Raw genomic sequence first — 26382 nt, 5'->3', positions numbered from 1 at the left:
AAATTAAGTGACATACAATCACATAGCCAAATATCACATTAATAATAATACATGAATGAATGCTCTTCATCTACTCCCATTAATTCATATAACTGGACAAGCATATCTGCATGTCTCATATCATGCTTATACCACTTGGTCTCGAATGCCTATTTATATGAACTAACACCCATTTCAATCATTCCATAATTCCCATTTTGTTAATCATCTTGTCTAACTCCTTGTCGCCAGTCCCGGATCACCCAATAAAAACTATGTGCACTATGGGATCCCTGAGACCTTGGTACCTGCCAAGAGTTAGACTCAACTACACAAAAGATTATTTCCATTACCCTCTTTTCCATCCTTATTTTCTCAATCCAACAACTCCAACCAATTTTCATGACATGATATAATTATGTCTTTCACATATCTCATGTATCTCACAACAATGTAACCATTAAAACATCACCAATGTATATACAATTATGCCAACATTGTTCAAATAGTTAAGAATATGTAAACACCCAATACAAGGAACGTCAACCAAACTGTAATATCAAGAACATCCATTATAATATCATACATAATATAGAGCTAACGAAATTTAATTAGATCAATCCCCATAAAGGCCCCTAAGAAACCCCTACCTTAACACCAAAACTTTTGTTTGAAATGTAAGGTGTTTTACCAATTTTCCACTGCATCCACAAACTCAGTCTCCCAATCTTTTTCTTAACAATTCTTCTTCTCTCTAAATTTTTTTTCTAATTTCTCATGTTTTGAAACTATAAGATTATGCTCCTATTTATAGTGGTTATAGGGATAAGATAAACTTCAATATTAAAAGGATAAGAACATCCAAATTTATCCAAAAGATAAATATCTTAACAAGATAAGATTATCCAAGTTTATCCAAAAGATAAATATCCTAACAAGATAAGATCATCCAAGTTTATCCAAAAAATAAATATCTTAAAAAGATAATATCGTCCAAGCTTATACAAATGATAAATATCTTCTTTTATCCATTTAAAATACAAGACTTCACAACCTCGATCACATCTTTTGACATACGCCGTAGAGTCATGGTGTTGAAAGCACCAAATATGTTTGAGCAAATTTCCACACAGGGAATATTTGCGAGTTGGTTCCTCAATTTTTGATCTTCCTTCTCTCTCTTCTTCAATTCATGTGAAATAAATAGGAGTAAATAGACAACACCCGGGGGGTGTTGGCTAAAGGCCCTCCGATACCTAAGTTAGTTCGATTGGATCTTGATAAAAATACAACAATAGCTAAAGTGGATGGAGTTTTCTCTTACGGGGAGAGCCAGGTGGCCAGAACCGTGTGTGGTGTCACTTAACATTATGAGAGAGATGAGAGAGAGAGTGGCAACAAGAGAGGATTTTAGGGTTAAAAAAAAAATTTACCTTGAATGCCTTGTGTAGCCATGTATTTATAAGCTCTTTGTGTTTTAGAGTTTTGGGAGAATAATCCTTATTTAGTTAAGATTATTCTTACCCAAAAAGATAGTAATTATTTCAAGAGGTTCGGTGGAAATTGGTTCCTTGATTTAAGGATATATTCCTATCTTAAATCAAAGATAATTTTTTTAATTAGGATAATTAGTTGACCTAAGAAATATTTTTTTCCATGTGTCGTCTCCTTATTAGCCGGCAAAATATGTGTTCCCACACAATTCATATATTTACTAAAAAGAAAAACTACAAATCATATTAGTGATTTCCCTCTTTTGGTTACACATTTCATTTACGCACAAAAAGAAAACTACAACTCACATTATATTGGGCATATGGGTGATTCCCTCTTTTGGTTATACAAATTCATTTATTTTATTTTATTTTCCAAAATACAATTAATTTATTTAACAAAAAGAAAAACATTCAGCCCATACTCGACTAAAAATAGGTCTAATAGGCGCAAAAAAAAAACATGGAAATAATTGTCTACCTAATATATATACCGATTAAATGTCCATTTATATTTCCTTTTTTAGAAATAATTTTATCTGTATCATCATTTTATATGACTAAAATGGAAACACTTTACAATATATTTTCTGTATCATCATTATATTTTCCATCTTGGTTATATTTTCCATTTTATATGACTAAAATGGAAATACTTTGCAAGTCTCACTGCTCGCCCAAGGCTGAGGCATGCACTTGTTTCCCCCGATATGACTAAAATGGTAAATACGTAGAAGGAAATAATCGTCCACCTAAGACGATAGAGAGATTAAATTTTAGTTGTAGATTTTTTTCGTTTCTGGTTAATATTCTCATATGTAGTTGCACTTATGCGAAGTACTAAATGGTCATTTCATCCCTTTAAATTGTCAAAATAAACTTACTATGTCATTATTTTATGTAATATATGTTTTAAATGTGTTGAAGTATGTTTGACAACAAAAAAATGTTGAAATTTTAGCTTATTTTGTGTCACATAGGTAATTTTAGCTTATTTTGTGTCACATAGGTTAACTTTCGATAATTTTGGCTTTAAAATTTGTTGAGGATTTTCTCGATAATTATTTTTGTGCTTAAAAATGTTAAATTTTTTCAACGAAACACTATATTATCTCAAAAATTTCAAATATTACAAAAGAATGTAACAATTTTAATGACCAAACTACCCCTGTATCTATGAGAACAAATGTCATACATGATATAAATACGCTTGGATGGGTGGAGTATAGAGTCATCAACCATGACAAGGAGAAAGGTGAAACTTGCATGGATTGTGAATGATGCTGCTAGGAAAGCCACCCTCAGAAAGAGGAGGGCAAACTTGTTGAAAAAACTGAGAGAGCTGACCATTTTATGTGATGTGAACGGCTTGATCATCGTTTATGGGCCCGATAGTGACGAGCCTGTTGTGTGGCCTGAACGCCCAGTGGTTCAAGAACTACTGGCAAGGTTTCTCAGCATACCGGAATTCGAGCGGTGGAAGAAGATGACGAACCAAGAGACTTACCTCAAGGATAGTGCAGCCAAAATACAAGAACAAATAAGGAAGATTCAGAAGAAGAACAATGAGATGGAGATGAATTATATCATGCACCAGATTCTTCAAAATGGTAAGCCACTAGATGCATTTCACGCTAGAGAGCTAACTGATTTGGTTTTTTTTATGAAGGACAAGATGAAAGAGATCGAGAAACGGATCGAAACTAAAGAGATGGATCCTAATGTTCCACTATGTGCTCCTTCACATAATGATGAACGGAACGCTACAGAGTCTTTGTTTAATTATTTGCACAAGGAAAAGACGAAGCAAATGGAGAACATTGTTGGAGCTAGCAGTAGTGTGAGGAGTGATATGGGACTGCCCGAATATACCTTTTTTGGTAGTTCTGTTAATCCTGCAAACGGGATAGGGTTTCCTAGCGTGAACTTTGAAGGCAATTACAGCTATGGTGGAAGTGATTTAGGGCTTCCCAAGCAAATTCATAACATTGCTGGTTCGAGTAGCAGTGTTAGGCGTCATGGAACTGATTTGGGGATGCCTCACGTGAATTATGGAGGAAGTTCTACTGGTGGAAGTGAGATGAGGCATGACATGCTTCCACATTATTATGGGGATAATATCGTGGGCAATACTGGATGGGGTACTAGAGGAACCAATGCTGGATATGGTGATAGACTAGGGCATCTGCCCCAACAGCTGAGCGTCGAAGGTGATAAGGGAAGTGGATTAGGGTTGCCTGCTGGGTTGTTTGGAGGTAACAACGGTGGAAGTGATGCAGGGCTTCCCTATGATGTTAGCAAAACTTGAAAAAATCCATGCTCTCTTTGGATTGCAACTTACTTTACTGTGAAACCAAGAATAAAAAAAAACATACACCCATTAATGTACTCTCTGCAGTGGTGTTTGATGTCATTTGGTTTGTTTTTTTTCCATTTTTCCCCACATTTTTAAATTAATGCATCAAAGTTTTCATCTTTAATGAATTATTGTTATATTTTATAGTAATATTATGCAATTTACTAGTGTGTATTTCTTCTTTTAGCTTAGTCAGATGAGGTCTCGATACATGTTCCTCAACCAAAACTGAATCATAAAAAGTCGGGTAGGCAAACCTTATATACTAAATTTGACGATTTGAGTAAATTTTATTAATAAACATAGAAAGATACACATAGTTACGTGACGTAACAGAACCAGCTACCTAATACCTATTTTATTTTTTTGAAAATTTTCAGGTAGTCAGCAGCCTACCCAATATCCGGCTAGATCCGCCACTTCTCTAGCCCATCTCTCGTTTCTTGCTCTCAGTGAAACAAGCTACCCATATCTCGTCTATGTCTCAGTAGGTGATCTACTAATTTGGGTACTCGTTTGAAATGTTTGAAGAAAAAAAAATTTTGAAATAATAATTTGGAGGGTACCCATTACCAGATCAAATTATAGACATTTAAATTTAGAACATGGGTGTCCATAGAGCATATAATGGGTGTCCGTAGAATCACTCGATCCAAACTAGAGTAAAAGCCCAGACTCACTCAATATGAAGCTCAACTGAAAAAACAAACTGCAAACGAACCAGCTCTCGTATGTTCCTAGCTGTCTTAGGCACTAAGTCGAACCCAATGTATACTTGTTACTTCCAAGAATTATGGCTACAAAAGAAGTTCCTCCCCTATGAGAACTTTTTCAAAAGAAAACTCAAAAACTTCCTTCATGCCCCTTTTACTTGTTAAGGAAATTTTATTATATTATGTGAATAAATTTGGTGATTCTAGTATTGGTGAATAAATTTGGTTTTAAAAAAAATTGTGTTACTCGTATCACTTTTCTGACATATTCCATATATATTGAGTCAGGGTCGTCCCTGAGATTTTGAGGGCCCTGTGTTAAACTGAAATTGGAGCCTCACATAATCTAATACAAAAATATTTATAACTAGAAGTCATCATCAATAAACATGTAATGACAAACCTTATAATCCAAAAATTGTTCATAAATATGGTTAGTTTAGTTTGATGTGTCCCTTTTTTAAGGTGTTTTTGTTTATAAATATTTAAAATTTGTTATTATAATGCAAAAATAATAATTAAAATAGGTAGAATGACTTCAATAAGACTTGTGATACCACTAGTAGGAAAAAAAAACCCTTGCGCGACCAAATTTTGCTCGACGAAACTTAAAACTTCGTCACTCAAAGTCTTGTGTGACCAATTTTGCGTGACAAAAAACAATTCGTCGCGCAAAGCCACTTTGCACGACAAACTTTTGTGCAACGACAATACATCGTCACTCAAAGTGACTTTGCGCGACGAAACAATAAACTTCGTCGTGCAAAGTATTTTTAAAAATAAATAAAATAAAAATTTTATTTTTTAAAATTTTTGCATGACGTAATCCAAACATTTCGTCGCCTAATCCAATTTATTTTTGTATTTTTATTTTGTATGCATAACACTTAAGAAATTAAAAGGTATATATATTTATTAAGTAGCTTTAAATTTTTTATTTTAGATCGGATCAGATTTTTGTTAGAAAAATATATTATTGTAGTTCGGATTGGGTTTTTGTTAGAAAATATATATTTTAAATTGATGATCGAATTAGTTCAAGGAGTGTAGCTGTAAAAAAATCATCAAAATCGGAGTTAAAATAACAGTTAAATCATGATTTTTCATTTATAACCGTTGAAAAGTTTTGTCACATTACTTGATCTCTAAATGTTTATTTTTTCTGATTTTTGGCGTATATGATCTCGAAGTATAAACAAACAAGTTTGATAGTTGGATCGTTCAAAATAGTTTCATAGAATGTGTATGTCATCAAAATAATATATTCACTAACAATTAAGAGTTTATTTATACTTTCGTTAAATATAACATAAGATTTTGTTGTATCCACTAGTGTAAATATTTTAAATTGAAGATCAAATTTAGTCATTATAGTCATTATATTCATCCAGGTTCAAGGAGTATAGTTGTAAAAAATCATCAAAATCGGAGTTAAAATAACCGTTTTAAATCATGATTTTTCATTTATAACCGTCGAAAAGCTTTGTCCCGTTACTTGATCTCTGAATGTTTATTTTTTCTGATTTTTGGAGTATACGATCTCGAAGTATAAACAAACAAGTTTGACGGTTGGATCGTTGAAACTAGTTTCGTAAAATGCGTATGCTATCAAAACAATACATTCACTAACAATTAAGAGTTTATTTATACTTTCGTTAAATATAACATAAGATTTTGTGGTATCCACTAGTGTAAATATTTTAAATTGAAGATCAAATTCAGTTATTGTATTCATATAGGGTCAAGGAGTGTAGTTGCAAAAAATCATCAAAATCGGAGTTAAAATAACCGTTAAATAGTGATTTTTCAATTATAACCATCGAAAAGTTTTGTCCCGTTACTAGATCTCTGAATGTTTGTTTTTTGCAATTTTTGGGGTATACGATCTTGAAGTATATACAAACAAGTTTAACAGTTGGATCGTTGAATGATGTGTGTGTATATATATATTTATTTATTAAGTAGCTTTAAATTTATTTATTTTGTACGTATAACACTTAAGAAATTGAATAGTATATATATTTATTAAGTAGCTTTAACCTTATTTATATTTTAAATCGTAAAATAAAATTATTTTATTTTTTATTATTCATAAAAATTATTTTTATAAATATTGTGCTACGAACCAATTTTTCGTCTCTCAAAAGTTTGCACAACCAACAGTTCGTCACAAAACTCTAAAAATTTGGGCAGGTACCAAAAATGAGACGTGGGATTTTAAAAAACATATATATATTTTTTAGACTTTGCGAGACCAATATATATTTTTCATCGCGCAAAAATTTAAAATTTGGGCGGGAACCAAAAATGGGACTCGGGAATTTTTTTTATATAATTTCTTTAGACTTTGCGCGACCAATATTCCAATATTTTTCATCACGCAAAACTTTAAAAAATTTGGCGCGTACCAAAAGTGGGACGTGAGAATTTTTTTTTTTTTTTAATAAATTTTTTAGACTTTGCGCAATCAATATTTTTCGTCACACAAAACTTTGCACGACCAACAATATTTTTCGTCGAGCAAAGTGATACGGTTTTTAAAACCAAAATAACTTCTCCACCATTTTCTCAATGCCTTTATCTACTCTTCCCTCTCCTCAAATCCCACCTTTTCTCTCACACTCACTCCTCTCACTTAATCTCTCGTCTCTCTCTCTTCACTATCTCTCACTCTCACTCACTGTCTCATCTCTCTCTCACTATCTTCTCTAATTCTCTCACACTCACTTCTCCCTCCCATTCTCACTCACTCTCAATCTTATTAAAAGGTATATTCTCTCCAAATTTTAAATTTTTTTCATTAATATGTATTTTTGAAGTTAGTTTTGAGTTTGTGTGGGGTTTGGGGTTGAGTATAGGGTGAGGATTGGAGTTTAGGTTGGATTTGTGGTACAACTATTTTAGGGGAGATTATGCCAATTTTTATTTTATTTTTTGTTATTTGACCATATTTTTTATTTTTGTATAGGGAATCATTGAGACTTTGACGGCTAAAGTTGAGGATCAGGATGCTATCAAAACATATCCTCCGCCACTACCACCACAATAGGCTTGTATTAGGATTTTATTATTGTACTTTGTTAATTTATGTGTACATTTTGAATATTATATATATATTTATTGGATAATTTGATCACTATTTTTCATATGTAATTTTATTTTGAATATATCAATTTAAATTAAAGTAATTAAAAAAAATCATACAATTAAATTAAATTTAAAAAGTAAAAATTTGAAAAAATTAATATAATTAAATTAAAGTAATAAAAAAATCATACAATTAAATTAAATTTAAAAGTAAGAATTCGAAAAAATTAATATAATTAAATTAATATTATAGAAATAATAAAACAAAAAGTCAAAAACCTTGCGAGACAAAATATTTCACCATGCAAACTATTAAATTAGTTTATTTTAATTAAAAAAATTTAGAACCCAAAAAATATTTCATCGCCCAAAATTCTAAAAATTTGGGCTGGCACGAAAAATGGGACGACGGAAAATTTAATTTTTTGAAATTTTTTTAAGACTTTGCGCAACCAATATTTTTCGTCGTGCAAAACTTTGCGCAACCAATATTGTTTCGTCGCGCAAAACTTTGCGCGACCAATACTTTCATCGCGCAAAACTTGCACGACCAATATTTTTTCGTCGCACAAAACTTGCGCGACCAATGAAAAAACTTCATCGCACAAAGTCTTTCTTCATGATCTTTGCGCAACGAAGTTTTTGTTACGCTAAAATTTGTTCCACTAAAGTATACTTTGCGCGACGAAATTCTCTTCATCGCTCAAATTGTAAAATGTAGTAGTGTACGCACTATAAAGCCAGCTCAGTCACACACACTTTTGTAATAATATGTAGCACGCTAAAGTATATATATCATTTCTATAATATTAATATATATAATATAAAGACATTTTTTTTCTTGGGCCTAAAAAATCAGGGCCCTATACGATGGCGCCACTTGCACCACCCCAAGGCCACCCTTGTGTAGAGAATAAGGAATGCGTTAGAAAAGTGATACGGATAACATTTTTTCTTTCCTTTCTATTCCATATAGCAACAGAGAGAGAAGAAGTTCTTAATTCCCTTCCCAATATATAGTGGATTGAAGTTTTCTCTACATGTAGTTCTTCCTTCTTGATTTGAGGTGTTTTTTTAACGTAAAAATCTCTTTTTTGTTCCATTCACTCTTTGGGGTTACGTTCCCAATTCAAAACCAACCCGTCTTAAACCCATAAGCTTTGCCAAAATAGCAAGACAATCATTGAGCACCGAAGTTTTTTATGTCAATATTCCTGACACCAACTCCTGATAATGATAATATCCACCTTAATGTTATCACTAATTAGCGAGAATAACAATTCCATTATGTTTATTATAATACCATACAAAAATCAGGAACTTCCCCACTTGCAAATTGGTCCCTCCATTCACCAAAAAAGAATCTCAACCCTCAAATTATTTAAGGTTGGAGAAGATTCTTTGAATGATTTTTTTACTTTTAATTAACTATCATGCAGGAGATGTGTAATCACCACTACTTGGGAAAGACAAAGCTTAAGAAACGCTAATCCACTTGCTTAGTGCCAATCCCATTTCGTCCACCCTATAATACTTTTCACCAATTATTGTTATTTAGCTAAAAGTGAGGAAAAGCATCCATTTTTCTGCCTAATTAATTTGATTTGGTAACTTTGACACCTTGGCGGCTTGGCCTTAGTAAGAAAGTGATAAGTGAAGTGAATTTGCATATTAATTCCAAATAATTGAATCGAATGTGTCTTATATGAAAACTCCCCCACAAAAAGGTTAAGAATTCCATGTTGTTTATCACTATCACTAAGCGATAGTTATGATTTTATGTACTTTCTAGCCAAGGACGAAGCATACCATCCAACTATTTTATATCATACCATTACATAGTGAAGTCATCATTCATGTTAATATATTTTAGTCAAGAAAACCATAAATCAAGTCATCCAAATCAATGTTGATCCTTTGGTGACTCGGCTTGGACTGAATTGGAGTTGAGTCCAAGTTTGTTCTTATATGGGACTAATACAAGATATAATACGTTGGGATGTTGCTAAATTTAATGAGTTCAGTCTCAATATTTATAAGTTCATCAAACAGCGGTCAAGACAGTTATGTCCAATTTAATTAAAATAGTCCACTCCAATCCGAATCACCAAGTGTGACCTTAGTGTAAGTTTGAATAGTTCTCTTATCGTTTTCCGTTTTGGTTCGCATCTCTTCTATGACTATCATTATCAAAACACTAAATTACCTCACGTTCCACCTCTTCATAATTGAAGCTAAAAGTTTTTGTTAGGGCTATTATGAATTCCAATTCACGCGTGTATATACTAACAAAAACATAAATAATAGAAAGAAACATGTTATAAATGTCCACTCGAGCCTATTGTGGATTCAAGAAAGCAAACCCTTTAGACGTGCACAAACAAATAAAGCTCTCTCTCTCTCTCTCTCTCTCTCTCTCTCTCTCTCTCTCTCTCTTTATACCTCCACATGCATCCAAATGAGGCCAGGCCCTGGTGGTGTTTGCTAGAGTTAGGATTAAAAGAAGCTCAAAAGCATGGCACAGGATGATGTGGAATGCAAATCTAACAGGCACAAAAACACCAGTCCACCTTTTGCATGTGTCGTCACGATACTTCCACTTGGACGGTCTGTGGTGAGCCAGCATGGCACCCTTTTCTGGTGCTGCATATATGTATGTATATATATTTATAATGGCCACGCCTCACACGTCAGACCCCATATAACAGTCTTGAGTGGTGGAGCTAGATGTTTCCCAATTCAACATCAACAGTGGGTGAAAGAACAGAACAGAAGAAGAGAAGAGAGAGAGAGAGAGAGAGAGAAAGAGAGAGAGAGAAGTTGCAAAGGGTTTGTTCATTAGGAGTAAAATAATTGTTTGAGTGAGGAGCTTGTCGGATAATTTGGTTTTTCCCAAAGAGGAGGTGGCCCTAGTATGGTATTAACCACCTTTAACTACGTACTACGTAGTATTTGGCTAACAAGATTCTTGAATAATTGAGGAGAGAAAGAGAAGGTATAAGACTAGAGAGCCAGCCAGCTGTAGCTTCTCTGAGAAACTTGAAAAAGTATGGTCATGACTCATGGAAGAAAAGACTATATCTAATGAGATTTGCCTGTTTGGTTGACAATAATAAATTAGGTCGAGGTTCCAATTATATAGGTATAGATTCTCCTTGAGAAAGAAAGAGCATAGATAGCTTTTACTCTAGATAAAAAAAGAAGATATATATTTCTGAAAATAGAATCTTATTAAGTACTATTTCTATCTTTTTTATTTCGATACTGATATCGTGCTTGTGTTCAAAACGATGTCGTTTAAACATGAGTACGCGAAGGCGAAAACCGTACTTTTCTCTCCCAAATGAAGATTAGTACTTTTCTCCCCTTACAACTTTGAGTTCAGCAACCGTACGATACCTTACAATATTTAACAGCCAATGTCATGCCAAACTCAAACAATAATTTGATATATAACAATTGATATGTCGTTGAGCCATTAAATTTAAAGCTATCCCTTTGGCCCTATCTCGCTATAAATAATTTCACATCAGAATTTGATTTCAAGTTTCTTGTCAATTACAAGCACATAAACACTTTATCAACCCACAAATACAAACCACTCTCATTAACTTTAAAAGCTGCCATTATAAAAGTTTTGCTTAAATCTTAAACATCAATGATTACCAAGTTAATTACAACTTTAAACCATGTGTAATATATATATATATATGCATTTTAAACTAAACGTTTTAATATGGTCCCTGCACATTAAAAAAATTGATGCTAATAAAATTAAAAGGAAAAATTTGTGTACATATAACTTTTTAGATGATGTAGGGGCCATTTAGGCTTTACCTTCCAAGAAAAACTTAGTTGTAATGGAGATAGCACTATTTTGTTACCCTCGACTAATAATACTATGTCACATAGAAGTGTTGTCATGCGTGTCAGAACGTTATTGATCGGAAATAGCAAGATAGTGTTATTCCCATTTCATAGAAGTTTTTCTCCTAACTTATCCCAATCTGTCGGTTGATAATAATCGTCGTTCGTACCATGAGGACTAAGTCTCCCTTCTTGATTAGGTGTAGCTGTTATTTGAGATGTCTTTATGATGAAAGCTTGAACTGATAGGTTGTTCTTGTCCCCTGCCCTACCAACCATCCTCTCTAAAGACTTCGACTTGCTCACTCATTGTCACAATTGAACTAACATACGGTGAATTCTAGAACCAAAACAAATAAATTTCGATGTCTAAAATGAGTCTTAACAAAACTTCTTGGTTTTCCAGCTTTGGAATGTGTGGCCAGGACAATGGAGCTTGTCTCATCCTTCAAATCATGGGTTTAATCCAAATGTTGACCTAATCACGTCGGGACAAAAGTAAAAAGTAAAGCAAAAGTTTAAGGAAAAGGAAAATGAAAATATGATGGGGACCCAATTAGGACATTCTTGGCCACGAGGGTTCTCTCTCTCTTGTACATAATTATTTATTGAAATGCTCTTTTGGTTCTTAAATAGTTTTAATTTGCCCCTTTATGTTTTAAATTATTCAATCTTCTTCTTGAACTTTCATTTCGTGACCAAAGTTGTCCCATTTTGTTAATTTTTAGATAAAAATCATTAAATCAATTGAAGTGGCATGGGTATTTTAGTAAATTTAGCTATTAAATATAAAAATTGTTTGAAATTATTTTAAATAAGTAAAATAAAAATAAAGATAAAAATGTCTCGTTTTTTTCTCCCTCAATCATTAGGCCCCACCACCTTCTCCCTCATCTCAAGTAGCCCCACCGCCCAAACAACCCACACCCAGCCAAAACCCACCCTACCCCACCTTCTCTCTCTCTCTCTCTCTCTCTCTCTCTCTCTCTCTGCAATTGTCAAAAGGCTCAAAACCCACACAAAAAAACACCAAATTGACTTCATATTTCACATATGTGGCAGTCCATATCTCACTCAATGCCTGCCATAGAAAAAGAGAGAATTGGGAAGAGAGAGAGAGGGAGAATTGGTTAGGGTTTGACGATGTCGAAGAAAGGAGGAGAGGGCAGAGAAGACAGAGGGTGGAGGGCGAGTTAGGTTTGTGGTTGCCACAGAGAGAGAGAGAGAGGGTTGCTGGGTTTTTTTAGTACCTTTGTTTTGATAGAGGAATGGGGAGGGGGAAGGTGGTTGCTAGGGTTGGTTGGGCAGTGGGGCTGGTTGAGATGAGGGAGAAAGTGGTGGGGTTGATGATTGAGGGAGAGAGAAAAAAAAAAAAAAAGGAGATATTTTTATCTTTATTTTTACCTATTTAAAATAATTTCAAGCATTTTTTATATTTAATTTTTAATAGTTAAATTTATTAAAATACCTATGCCACGTCAGCTAATTTAACAATTTTTATCTGAAAATTAATAGAATGGGGCAACTTTGGTCACGGAATCGAAGGTCATGGAGGAAATTGAGTCATTTGAAATGTCAGGAGGCAAATTGAGATTATTTAGATACCACATGAGGCATTTCAATAAATAAGAGTTTTACTTGGATTAATTTTGTACCAAAATCCTTAATTAAGTAGTAAATTACCTGAAAGAACATGCACAATTCTGACCAAAAAGAAAAAAAGAACAGGCATGATCGGGTTTTACTAGGATTAATCCTGTACCAAAATCAATTATATATCAGAAAAAAAAATAAGTTATTTAGTTATTAAAAATGAAATTCTTTTGGTTCGGCACTCTCATTCCTTAAGAGAGGTCAGGGGTTCGATCCCTACTCTTGTATGGAGTCACCATTTTGGCCAGCACTTTACTCCTTACGGTCGACCCGGTGTGAGCGGGAATTAGTGGGTTGTGGTTAAGGCTTAAAGGTGTCATCCATAGTTGGAGCCCATCCAGGACCACCTCGTGGTTCAGACCAAAAAAAAAAAATGAAGTTCTTTTCCTAACAGTGCCTAGGACTTCCTTTTCATTATTTACAGATTTGTGCTCTAATTTTAAATGCAAGTCCATAATGTTTAAGTGCAATGGTAAAGCCAGGGGGAAAGGAATAGGTTAAAAAATAGTGATTAGTCCAAGAACATGTATATGATCAAGGATCAAATTGAGAATCCGGCACAAATTCAGGGACTATTACTCTTAAATATCCTCGAGGGCGGACCATTACTCTTAAATATCCTCGAGGGCAGACCATGAGAGAGGAGCCAGATTAAGCAAGCGCTGGGGTCCTCAAATTTCAAAATTTTACTTTGAAAAAAAAGACTCAATTTGGCCCAACTCTATTGTTTTGGACAACATAGGACTAGATACATACATACATTATACATAAAAGGTTTTCTCCGTTCAGTAAGAAAAGTAAGGAAATTTTATTTCTAGGCTATATTTCAATGGTCCAAACCATTTAGTTTTTAGATTTTCATTCAAGGATTATTCATGTAAAAAATTGGATAAATTAAAATTTGTTTAGTCACTTGATTGTCCGCATTTTTGTTTTAATTTTATCTATAAATGCCCAAACTGTTTCCGGTCTAGATTTTTTTTTTGCACGAATAATCCTTAAAAATTTCATGAAATAAAGACAATTCCAATTGTTGAACTACATTATAGAAAACCTTAAGAAGGATGTGCCCATCTTATTAGTTTGCTTTGGGTTTCCAAAATATGTGGGCTCGTTTGGGAATGTTTCTGAAATGGCTAAAAGCGCTTTCTGACAACTGAAAGCTCTTCTAACAGCGTTTGGCAAAAAGTTTAAAAGTGTTTCGGGCCATAGAAGCGCTTTCGAGAAGACTGCCATGTGCTTCTTCAGGAAGCACTCCCAAGTGCTTTTCAAGAAGCACTTCGATTTTTTATGAAATTTTCAACAACTTTATAATAAAAACGCTTTTGTTATAAGCGCTTATAAGTATAAGTACTTCCTAGAGAAACAGTCCTAAACGAGCCCTGTGTTAACAACTTAACACAATTTTACGCTTGTATATAATTATGTTAACACATCAAATGTAGTAAAATGTTAATCATTTTAAATGTAAACTTAACATATTTTATTAGTTTTTGCACTTTTGATATGATAATATTAAATTTCAGAGAGGCGAGTCAGCGGCCTACTATTAGCAACACATTATATGTCTTATTTTATTTAGTCAAGTTTTCCGATGTGAGACTTATATTATTCAACACGTCCCCTCACATGGGACCACCACATAGTGGGCCACACTTTAAGCCAATTCTACAACAGAGTCAAATATTCAAGCCCCAGCTTTGATACCTTATTAAATTTCAAAGAGACGGGGCATCGGCCCACTACTAACAACATCAATATTGTCCCCAACTTAATCACTTACAAAGCCCAATAGGTATGAGATTTTATCATAAAATTCATCGGTGATATGAGTAGTTGAACCATTTATTATATGTCATATTTTATTTAATCAAGTTTCCATTGTGAGACACGTTTTAATACATTTGATGATGAAAGTGCAAAAACTTATTTTGGAAGCTTCATGGATTGTATATGTAATTTAATGTTCTTGTTTAATCACATACTTGTTTTTTCACTTCATTTTGCTTTCTTTAATTGAAAATTAGGGAACCAAATTTTGGACACAACTCAATATGTACCTGAAAAGTTTAGATTGGGTGCTATTGTATTCAAGTTGAAATCAAGTTGAACACAACACAAATAGCTCATATTAGGGTTCATCTTTTTACTTCTTTTATATATAAACGATAGTCTAAACTACAAGAAAAAAAGAGGGTTTCTCACACATACTACCAAAGTACTGACAAATCAAAAGTTGATATACTTTGACAAGATTAATTAATTTAGAAATAGTTTGTAATTTTTTTTATTATTATTATTTCAATTGGAGTATGAGCTGTTCATAACATGAAAATATAGGAAACACAGCGTTAGAAATATTATTGGTATAATACTTATTCCTTAACAAAAGAAAACTTGTTGACCGAAAAAAAAAAAAACAAAAAACAGATTTTGAATCCTAGCTAGGCCGTACAAGTACACTTGTCGAATGAGAAAAATATGATCTCGAACTTACAACAACCAGCAAAAGATGTTGGACTGCTTGCCGGCTGCGGCATGCATATATAAATATATACATTTTGTTTGGATAAGATCACTTTCTGCAAACTAATTTGCTGATATTAGGATCACATTACAATGTGCCTAATGAGAAACAGCTTGAACTTCTGATGAGTCTTTTGACTAAATAATTAAGTATATCCTTTGTCAATGTTCACAAGAAGAACTCAAAAGCTACCAAGACAAGGACTGTGCAGAAATCTTCAAACATTTCTTGTGGTCCAAACCATAATTCTTTTTATACTTTTTAATTTTTAATATTAATTTCGACCTTTGATTGCTTTGCTAGAGTAAAAAAGAAGGGTTTTGTTAATCATTCATGTTTATGGCTCTGCACATTAATTAAACAAAATTAGATTGAAATCCTGAAAGGGGCACTCGACACTGAAAATGATGATGTCACATGATGAATGAGCTTTGCCTCTACGCAAAACACGGGGCACCTCCTAATTAACCCCAATTTGTTCTAATCTAACATTCGCCGCATGGCCGGCCTAAAACACAGCCAAAAAAGGGTTTAATTAAATTTAATTAAGTTGTATTAGGGCAGCACGCACATGTGTCATGTACTCATCATAGAGTCAATTAGTCATGCACTTGGTGTGCATGCACATTTTCAATGGCTGAGAAAGCCATTTTTTCTCTTATTTTTGGGTAGAGTCTCTATCTATCCACTTTATTCTAACATTTTAGGGGACATGGCCGGCTTATTGAGCCCAAACTCAAAGCCTGGAGGCATTAACGGTGTTGACGTGTCTAATCATTGTTGCCCTCTAAAAGGGAACAAGGGATTCTATTGCAGTCACCATCCCAAGTATATTACGTTTCAAATTTGCTCTTTTGTTTATACTTAACTAGCTAATAAGCATCTTTTAACAAGAGGGGTTCTTTTTTTTTTTGGGTGGTTACTCAGCAGAAAATTATAAATAAATAAAATCTACAACACATTTTTTTTTCTTTGGTCATTTTCCATGTGCAATGCATGCATCCATCTCAATTTACAATATGCAAATAGCATGCCTCTAGCTGTATACTTTTTAAATGTGTACTTGCTTTTGGTACTTTTCTATCCATTTGGAATTGAGCATGATTGCCCAATGCAATTAACTTCTCTCCTACTCCAAACCACTTTATAGAAGAAAAAAACAAAAGACTAGTAGACTCTTTGTTTTTTTGGGGTTCCTTCCACATGTAATGTAATACATGACTCCATCTCAATTTACAATATAATTTTTTTCTAATATTATGACGAATAAATATCGACACACAACACAAAAATGACATGATACAAATATAAAAACGAGACAAACTTTCAAAAGAGAGACAAGACACAGTAAAACATGATCGTTCATATTTCATTACAAAATATAAAACTCATTATATTCCCTTAATGTGTGAGTATAAACATTGGTAAATAATATGGGGTGAACGAAGGGAATTTAACCTAGAACCTCAAGTGCATGGATAAATGTCCTTAATGGGTTGAGCTAAGTATGGGTGATATTAGGAAATTAAAAATAAACGAATGAAAAGATAAGAAGGGGTATTTGAATGATCACATACGTATACGTATACGTAAGTAGGTTAAAGTAGCACTCATTGGAGATAAAATTTGAGTGAACTTCATAATGATGGTTTGGACATGTTCAACGACAATCGATATATATCCATTAGTTTTTCAAGAGAATGATAATACATGCTGTGACTTGGACTAGTATTTGTATACACGTTTCCAAATACTTTGTTTCTGTTGTTGAAAGTTTAAAACACAAATTATGAGTACCTAGCATCTTCGCATGCGTTAAGTTTCATTATTATTTATTTTTTGTGTATATTTTTTGTTACAATCCATGAATTTAATTTAATTGCTCATCACTGTAGTTGGAGTAGGAGGGTGACACGAGGGAGTGTGAATAACTCGCAGTAGTTTGGTGAATATGTCTCTCTTAACATATTACTTTTACTATCCTCATATAATTAACTTAACTATAGAGGCCTTTTGTTTTATTATATAGAAGATATATAGATATACAAATGATGCAATTTTCGGCGTAACTAAAAACTCTCCTTCCTACCAGCGAGTCTAACTCAGTGGAAAATAGTCTTAACTTGCAGATCAGTGATCTCAGGTTCGGACCCCAATAACATCTTGATAGTGTGTGTGTGTGTGTGTGAGAGAGAGAGAGAGAGAGAGAGAGAGAGAGAAACCCAACCTCCCCTAAAATCTAGACTATCGCTTGTATTTGAGAAGGAAAAAAAAAGGTCTCATCCCTTAATTCTCTAGTACCATCATAATTAGTCACCTTGAAATTTCATGTATGAATTTTAAAATATTAATTATTTAAAAGATTAAATACCTTGTTAATTGATAGTTAAATTATGATTTTAAAGAAAAAAACGAGAAAAATATTTGCGGAACTTGACTCTAAAACTTATGCCAACCTTGTCTTACCTCTTGCTGCATGAGCTAAGCTCAAGATACAATTTTCAAAAAACTATATATTAATAAATAGAGAGTTTAAAATTTGAAGTTAATTTTGAGATACTAAATAGGGTTAAGCATGATAGTGACACTCACGAGTCACGACCCTCATCGAGTGTTCTTGTTACCCAACATACAAACCTTAATCTTATAGGAAATGAAACAGATGAGTAACGTGATGTGGCATACATTGATTTGGCAACAATGACACTTGTTACTGTAAATAGCAATTTCGAAGTATTATGACCGATCGAGTGTCATGACATGTTATTCTGTCTGATATGTTATATTGGTAAATTGTCAATTAAGACACATATTGATTTTCGAGCAAAAGCAACATCAACTTATGCATGCACACATACAAATACATTTATGTGGTGAGGGTTTCTTACATTGTCCATATTGAACATTGCCATATATGTACATACAGGAGCTTTCAAACCCTAACTGATTAGCCATTTAATTGTCACAATGTTTAGTGCTTATGAAAAATATTGTTTTCGTTTATTTAACACGATGCGTATTTTATAATTTGGTTGATTATTGCATGAGCGATCTATTAAGGAAAATCTAAAAATGAATGGTTCTGATCATAAAAGCAAATTGCGAGATTAACTCGCTAATTGGTTGGTGTTTGGACGTTTATATACACGCTAATATATATATATATATATATTTCCCAGAAAATAAGTAAATGTGCAACGTCCCTTTGGCCAAAGGTCAATTTTGAAGTGGGCAAAAGTAAGCTTTGAAACTCCAAGTCAACAATAAGTTCTAGGCCGAACATCATAATCTAAAATGATAAAGAGTTGAACATGGATTGGAATTTTTATTTAGACTAAATATAATTAGGAGTTTGAGACAGTTACCTCAAGGCCGACCATCATAGACACACGCAACGCAATTGATAGTTCTTTTTTTTGGGGTGAATATTTGATAGTCCAAATTCAAAATCATATCATCAAAATTGCGACGTGTGTTCTACCCTGTGCATGTATCAAAAAAATAGCATAACGCATCTTACTGAGTTCACATTGATGATAGCTCACCAATGGTAATCTCTATAGGCATATCACTGCGTTCACATTTATAATATCCCACTAGTTCTGATAACTTTGTGTTCTCATATGGAGAAGAAGAAGAAAAACACAAAGAAAAGGTTGAAATAAAATGAAACAAGAAACAAAACAAAAACTTTAAAGAAATATCCATCTAACATCCCAACCCATCCATACAATGACTCGACGGGCCAACCTAGAAGTGTAAGAAATGTTTGAGCTAGCAAACCTAGGGCTAAAAAAGAAACCGCCCCAAAAGTAAAGTCCTATATATCTTAATTGTTGGCTTATCTTTATCAATCTTGTGCTTGAACTTATCTGTAACGCACTTGTATTAGTAAAAACAAAGGGCAATTGTGAATAGAGTCACCACTTCCCAAACGTATATGACAGACACAACAAAAAGAAAAAAAAACAAACGGGTCTAGTCCAGTGTAAAAGAATTTTGACTTACAAACTAGTAGTTTCATGGCACCTTTAGCAGTGCTTTTGAGAAAACTCCCTCCTTTCTAACTTAAGAAGAAGAAAAAAACCAGAAAAGGTTTTTTTTATTTTTTATTTATTTTTAAAAAGACATGTAGATAGGGATATGGGGTGGTTACACCATCAGCCCTTTTTATCTTTTGGGTCAATTGGTTTTTTTTTTTTTCTGTGGTCACTACCCTCTCACTAACAGATCTCAACACCCTTAGTTTTGAATTTGGGAAAAATTAAGAAAACAGTGGCCCCAAAAACTTTGTATATTATTATAATTAATATTAATAAATTTAATTTAAAAAAGCTTAAGTATTAAATTATTATAAATATAAATAAAAAAAATAAACAAAGAGTTTGGAGAGAGAGAATGTGTATGTAATTTTATAGTATTAAGTATGGCACAATTGCACATAATACAAAGGGGTGTTGCATGAAAGCCAAAGCTCATTGGCCGCTGGTGTGTAGTTCCATTACGCTTGTGCGCATATATCATCGCTCTTTCGGCCGTCTTTCTCCTTCCTTCCCCTCTCTCTCTCTCTCTGTCTCCATTGCTCTGATTTGCTTGTAATTGTACCGACATGGCTCCTAGCAAGTGGGGTTTCTCTGCTTCTGCTTAAAACTCAAATTCAGCTGCTGCTTTCACTTCTTTGTCCAGCACTGCAATTGGGTACTTCTTCAGCAACCTCACTGTTAAAAGGGTCTGTTCAGAATCTTTAGCTTGACTTGGCGTTATGCTGTCTTTCTTTCTTTTCTTGCTGTTATTTAGCTTCTATGGCTGTGATTTCTGGTTTTTGCTGACGTGATTGTTGCTTCTCTTCTGGGTAATTATATTTTTGCTTATATCTTTCACAGTTCTATTTCTTTGGTTGAGCTCTTTCTACTCTTTCTGCTATTGCTGATAATTTTCTGTTATCTATTCGCTTGGTTTATGTGTGTCTAGTTTTTCTTCACTCTCTCTCTATTTTCCCTTTTCCCCCCTTTAAATTCAGCTTGTTTTCTGCTTATACTAGCAGGAAGCTCTTATGGGGTAGTTAGACATTCTTTTCATATTTTCGTCAAAATAATTTTTGGAAAAGTTATGATCTTTCATCTTCTAATAGTTTCATTTCATGTTATCAGGGAACTTTTTAGTTGCATATGCTTATTAATTCTTTCATTTCCCATTAATTTTTTTTCTCGCCACCCTTCATTGATGCATCTGTAAATCGAGCAGAAACTCAATAAATTTCGCTAATTAATTACATATGAACGAAAACTATGATCTTTGGTGGATTTTAACCAAATAGATACATTTCTGTCCTTTATTTTCTTTCTTCTTTTGCGAAAGCTAGCGTAGTTGGTTTTTTCTCAACAGTAACTTTGAATTTGCAGGCATTATATGGAATATTCGAGTTCAAACTAATTAAGACTTGTTGCTGGGATCATTAAATTTGGAGGAAAGAATATGGCTATGCAGACTGTCTATTTCAAGGAACATGAAGGGATTACTAATCCCATGGGGCAGCTGTCATCAGCATTGTCAGGACCTTGGTGGAGTGCCTTCGGATCTCAACTGTCTTATGGAGAATCCTGTGGCCATTCTAAACCTTTTACCATGGAACACCCCAGTAGTGGGGACCAACTCACTGCCACTAAACTTACAGGGCGAGGTACTGAACAAGGACTCGATAAAGGGAACACAAATCAATTCACTATCTTTCCTGGTAATCTCCTCCTTTACTTTTGATGCATCTCTTTTTCCAGAATATTTTTCTTTATTTAGTTGTTTGGTTTATAGCATTTACTTAGCGACTTTAAAAGGGAAAAGAAAAGATTTTCTGGCTTCCCTATCTTCATTTCAGTTTATGCCTTTGACATAAGGTTTGTATCCTTCGTCACGAAGGTATCTCTTTGTTTCCTTTTTCACCTTAGACTGATTGGAAATAAGCTGCAATGTGGGGTCGGGAAAAGTTTTCATGTAAAAAAGTTGGAGGATATAGCCCCTTTTCTGATAATTGAAGGCAACGAAGGATTAACCTTCTGTAGCCAAATTGCATGTGGCAAGTAAAGGTTTAGTCATATAGTGTGAAGAGAGTTAGTGTAGTTAATACGTAATAGGTAGTATAGCTGGTACAAGAATCTTTCTATGACATCCTCAAGGTGAATTTTGCTTCATGTGAGTTTGTTGATAAGTGGCTTAAACATCATAGATGATAACAGTACTGCTGCAAAAAAAACAAACTATAACTAGTTAAAAAGATTTGTGGAAGACCAGAACTGAGATAATAGGAATGGTTTTCCTTTTAGGACCACATTACAGTACTTATGCTATGATGATCAGAGTATTAGCCCTAAAGGTTTTCAGCTGCTGGTGAAAATGTTTTTTCCAGTACCATTTGCAAATTCCTATTAGTTCTTATTCAAGATAAGAAAGCATCTTTATGTGGTATAGTTGCAGTAATTGAAAAAACGTTTCTGTTTAGTTTAACTAGTGGACCTTGGGATGGAAAATAAGCAGCGGCCAACTGGCAATACAGTATAACCGACTTATTGTGAAGTAAGAACAACAAAATGGGTGTTAAAGTAGATATAGACAAGCATCACAAAAGGAACATCTTTTTCGTGAAATGAATAACCATCTTCTGTTTGAAGTTTGACTAAGCATTGACAGATGGCACAGTTGTGTGGTCATAGCACCCACATCTATTTGGTATCCAAAATTCTTCGTAATGTAAATCAAACATATTGCACATGTTATTTAGAAAGTTGGTTTTTGAAAATTTAATTTGTCATATCAAATGGTATGAATGGTGCCACTGTATACCCTGAGTACCCATCTCTGTCCTGTAAATGTTGAAGTTTTTTTCTTCATCATGCATGGGAAATGCAAAGAAGGGCTTCTCTTCCCCAAAAGATCTGGTCTGGTTTGTTGAACTATCTAGTCCAGTGCTAATTTACAGAGGATGTAACTAATTGTACCTTCCGTTGGAGAGTAATTACCAATTCTCAAAAATGCTAGAGAAAGAGTATGAAAATGATGAAATTGGTTGTACAGGGAAACAGTGCGTACAAAATAAATGATAGCAAGAACCATGCTCTTTTTAAAATAGAAGTTATTAGATTGTAATCATTATTTAGTAATCTGGGAGTGGAAAATTTGAAGTACATGACACCTTTAAGGGCACCCAGGGGAGGAGAGGACTTTAGCATTGATGACTGGTGAGGCTTATGAGCAGCCTATTTAAAGTTTGCTTGTGTTACTTTGTTTCACACGCTTCTGTTCCAAAACGCCCACCAAATGCTGCGTTGTAGGGATTAGGTCCAAGGTAACAGCATTACTTGGGAGAAATTGTATCCAACATTGGACTTGAATCAATTAGTACAGAGGTTGGGTGTTAGTTTTAGAAGCATTCTGGGGGTCATTTCCAGTACCATTGACTACACATATAGAAAAATATCTGTAGAAGTGTGGGAAGTTAATTTGCAGTACCTCTACTGGGGTAGAAAATAAACTCTTGAAGATTCACCTGCTGAGTGGACATCCCAGTATGTGGACATTACTTGATAAATAAACGATAATACTATTCTGTGACAATAGTATTAGAACATACTAGAATACCTTAACCAAAAACTTTATATTCTCCCTCACAAGCCCTTGTTAAATAGAGGGGAAAACAAAACCTTATTGATGGATGAAATATCATCTAGTTCACATATCTTTGTTTCACAACTTGTTTAAAATGATTTCCTTCTCCAATGAAACCCAGGTTTTCATTCTTTGATTGCACTTTTGGTTGTAGGCTTAATTTGATTATCATCTTGACAGAAATATGTTTAACAAAATTTTGATACCCAAAATATGAAAATATGCACATAGAGGTTTTAATTTCTATCAAAGCTCTTTTTTGTTTTTGGAAAGGTTTTGATACCCAAAAGCTCTTCATACCCTGGGAACTTCTGTGCAATCATGGCTAACCAGCAAAGTAGTTTCTCAGTCAGGTTTAATTGTTAATTTGCAGGGGATGGTCAAAAATCCCAGGCAGCAATCTCCCTGCAATCATCTCCGCAAAAATATCGTGCTCGTTTTGAGCTGGGATTCGGCCAGCCTATGGTAAGCCTTTCTTTTCTTTTTTGTATTTTTTGAATTAATAACTTTTTATGACTAGTGAATATGGTTTTGGTGACTCTTGCTTATTACTTGGTTCTTTGTTCTGGACTTGAACTGCAGATCTGTGCAAAATATCCATATATGGATCAATGTTATGGACTCTTCTCAACATATGGACCTCAAATTTCGGTGAGTCTTTTATCATTTCTCCTACCTCTTTGTATGTGGATCTACGCTATCGCAATTATGTTATTCTTGCAAAGAGATTTTCTTTTTCTTTTTTTTCTTTAACTTTGGAATATTCTATCTTTTCCTTGTAAAGAGAAATATGAGACGTATAATTTGTTTTAGTACGAGTTTCATTCTATTAATTTCGTAGTGAAACATGCTCATCTTTGTCTCTCCTGATACTATAGTTATGAGAACTATAAACCATTTTTAGGATTAACTTGGAAAATCTATCTTTGTTCCCCTGTCTGTGCACGAGCATGAGAATTAGCACGTCTCTGCTTGTCTTTGATATTTTACTCTGATTCAAAATTATGCAATGTCAAGACAAGCAGAGAATTCATTTCTTAAGGAAAATAATAAGAAACCTTGTATAGAAGCAAAAGAGAAATTCCACCTAAATATTAGTAAAGAAAAGAGCCAATTGAAGCCGCATTATCAGTCAGTAACTGTTCATACATCTGAAAGTGTGGTTTCAAATGTCATCAGGGAAATATAAGGTTATGCAGGTTTTGTATATATGAGTTTTACTCTTCAAAGGATCTTTGTTGTTGCTTGGCTGTTGCTCTACATTTTTCATGATATGTTCTTAAGTTTGGCAAATTTACTGATGCACATACTCATCCATTTGCAATGGATTAGGGGCGCATTATGCTGCCGCTGAACTTGACTGCCGATGAAGGACCAATCTATGTAAATGCTAAGCAATACCATGGGATCATCCGGCGCCGACAATCCCGTGCCAAGGCAGTCATGGAGAACAGAGCAGCTGCACTTCGTAAGGTATGATATCTCAAAATTTCATTATCTGTTATCTGTAAGGGGGAAACATCAATATAATGTGACTGCTATAACGGTATTCCAAAAGTTGATTACTGTCACTGGATGGAAAATCTGAATGTGTTACATGAAATATGAAGTGACAAGTTTAGGCCAGCTAGATTCTTGGCTTCTCGTTGACAGATAAAACAACATAATTTAGCTGCTTATGGAATTCAAGGATTGATAGTCATCCATCCACCCAATTTGTTTGGCCTATTGGATATGGGTGGATGTCTTTATTCATTTGGTTTTTCAATTCAAGATCTTTTTGGTTTTCAAGGGAGTTTAAAAACTTGACCAGCTTTAATATTTTATAAAATAGGTATAAGTAAAATGACAACTTTAACAAATTTCCAGTAGGATATATGATTCAAAACCAAATTGCACATCTGAGGAAAAGATTTTTCTCTTTTATTTAATGATCTATGATCTTTCTTCTTTATACAGCCATATATGCATGAGTCACGCCATCTTCATGCAATGCGTCGACCAAGGGGATGTGGTGGTCGTTTTCTGAACACAAAGACTATGAACAATGGGAAAAACGGAACTGAAGGGACGCAAGTTGGTGATGGACAGCTGTTTAGGCACTCTGGTTCTCATAGTTCTGAACTCCTGCAATCTGAAAGTGGAACCTTAAACTCCTCAAAGGAAACGAATGGCAGCAGTTCAAACATATCAGGGTCAGAGGTGACCAGCGTGTACTCTAGGAGAGAACTTGATCGTTTTTCCATCAATCATCTCGGTCCCTCTGTGCACTCTCTGTCAGACATGATGGATAGCGTGCGTGGTATGGTCATTCCAACCAAATGGGTTGCAGCAGGAGATAACTGCTGCAACCTCAAAATTTGATAGCAAGGGAAAAGGTGGGGTTGGTGCAAACTTTTTGTGCTAGCCCCATCTATTCCACAACCAGATGGAGAAGCTTTGTTGCAGTTTCTGTTATGGTTATTGCAATAGCTTTGGGTTCTAGGATTGCCCGCCCCCATCTGGTTGCTATCAAAGGCAAATCATTCTTGGCTCATGTACGGATAGGTTCTCCTGCCATTCCATGCAATCATCCTGCTCGCTTGGGTGGCTAGCGAAAACCTTGAAGCTACATAAAATTAATGCAGTAGACTATATATGAATATAAATATATGATATGTATGGCTCTCTTCCCATAAGTCTGAATAAGAACTTAAAGAGTCTGGTATGCATTTGTGATCTAAACTAAACAGGCTAAATTGTTGTGTAATTCTCTAATATCTAGTATCTGGATTTTTGACCTCCTGGGTTGGTGTAATGTATAACTTAATGTTGTGTTATTTGTACGATTGGAAGAATAATGTATTATATCTTAAGAACAGTGGATGTCCTCTTTATTATTATTATTATTATTATTATTATTATTTTCTCTTTCTGCCAGTTGACTTTCAAGGGAGGAAAGACTTCATCATTTTGTAAGACAGCATTTTTGCCTCATTGATTGAAAAACAGCTCTTTCAATCACCTTTAAAAAATATAATATACTAGATTTGCCATCTTTTAAAATAAAAA

General features: G+C 34.0%; 2 protein-coding genes across 4 annotated transcripts; both read left to right on the top strand.

Moving 5' to 3' along the window:
* Positions 1–2712: 2712 nt before the first annotated feature.
* Positions 2713–3780, top strand: LOC103339639 (uncharacterized). Its single transcript, XM_008242971.2, has one exon. The coding sequence runs from the start codon at positions 2713–2715 to the stop codon at positions 3778–3780; it is 1068 nt and encodes a 355-aa protein (XP_008241193.2).
* Positions 3781–20156: 16376 nt separating this feature from the next.
* Positions 20157–26191, top strand: LOC103339547 (nuclear transcription factor Y subunit A-10). Of its 3 annotated transcripts, none has more exons than XM_089043536.1 (6): positions 20157–20373; positions 21078–21409; positions 23705–23796; positions 23914–23982; positions 24664–24804; positions 25291–26191. In XM_089043536.1, exons 2-6 carry the CDS (start codon positions 21151–21153, stop codon positions 25693–25695), a joined length of 966 nt encoding a protein of 321 aa, XP_088899662.1. In that variant the 5' UTR covers positions 20157–20373; positions 21078–21150; the 3' UTR covers positions 25696–26191. The 3 variants fall into 3 exon arrangements, with proteins under 3 accessions (XP_088899662.1, XP_008241076.2, XP_016651667.2); XM_008242854.3 differs by having other exon boundaries at positions 20158–20404; XM_016796181.2 differs by lacking the exon at positions 20157–20373 and adding an exon at positions 20467–20527.
* The last annotated feature ends 191 nt before the right edge of the window (positions 26192–26382 follow it).

Source organism: Prunus mume, linkage group LG8 (assembly GCF_029339155.1).
Source record: "Prunus mume cultivar Tortuosa linkage group LG8, ASM2933915v1, whole genome shotgun sequence".
In the NCBI taxonomy this organism is placed as follows: Eukaryota; Viridiplantae; Streptophyta; class Magnoliopsida; order Rosales; family Rosaceae; genus Prunus; species Prunus mume.
Note: the sequence above shows the minus strand (reverse complement) of the source record. Positions and strands in the feature narration are given on the sequence as shown.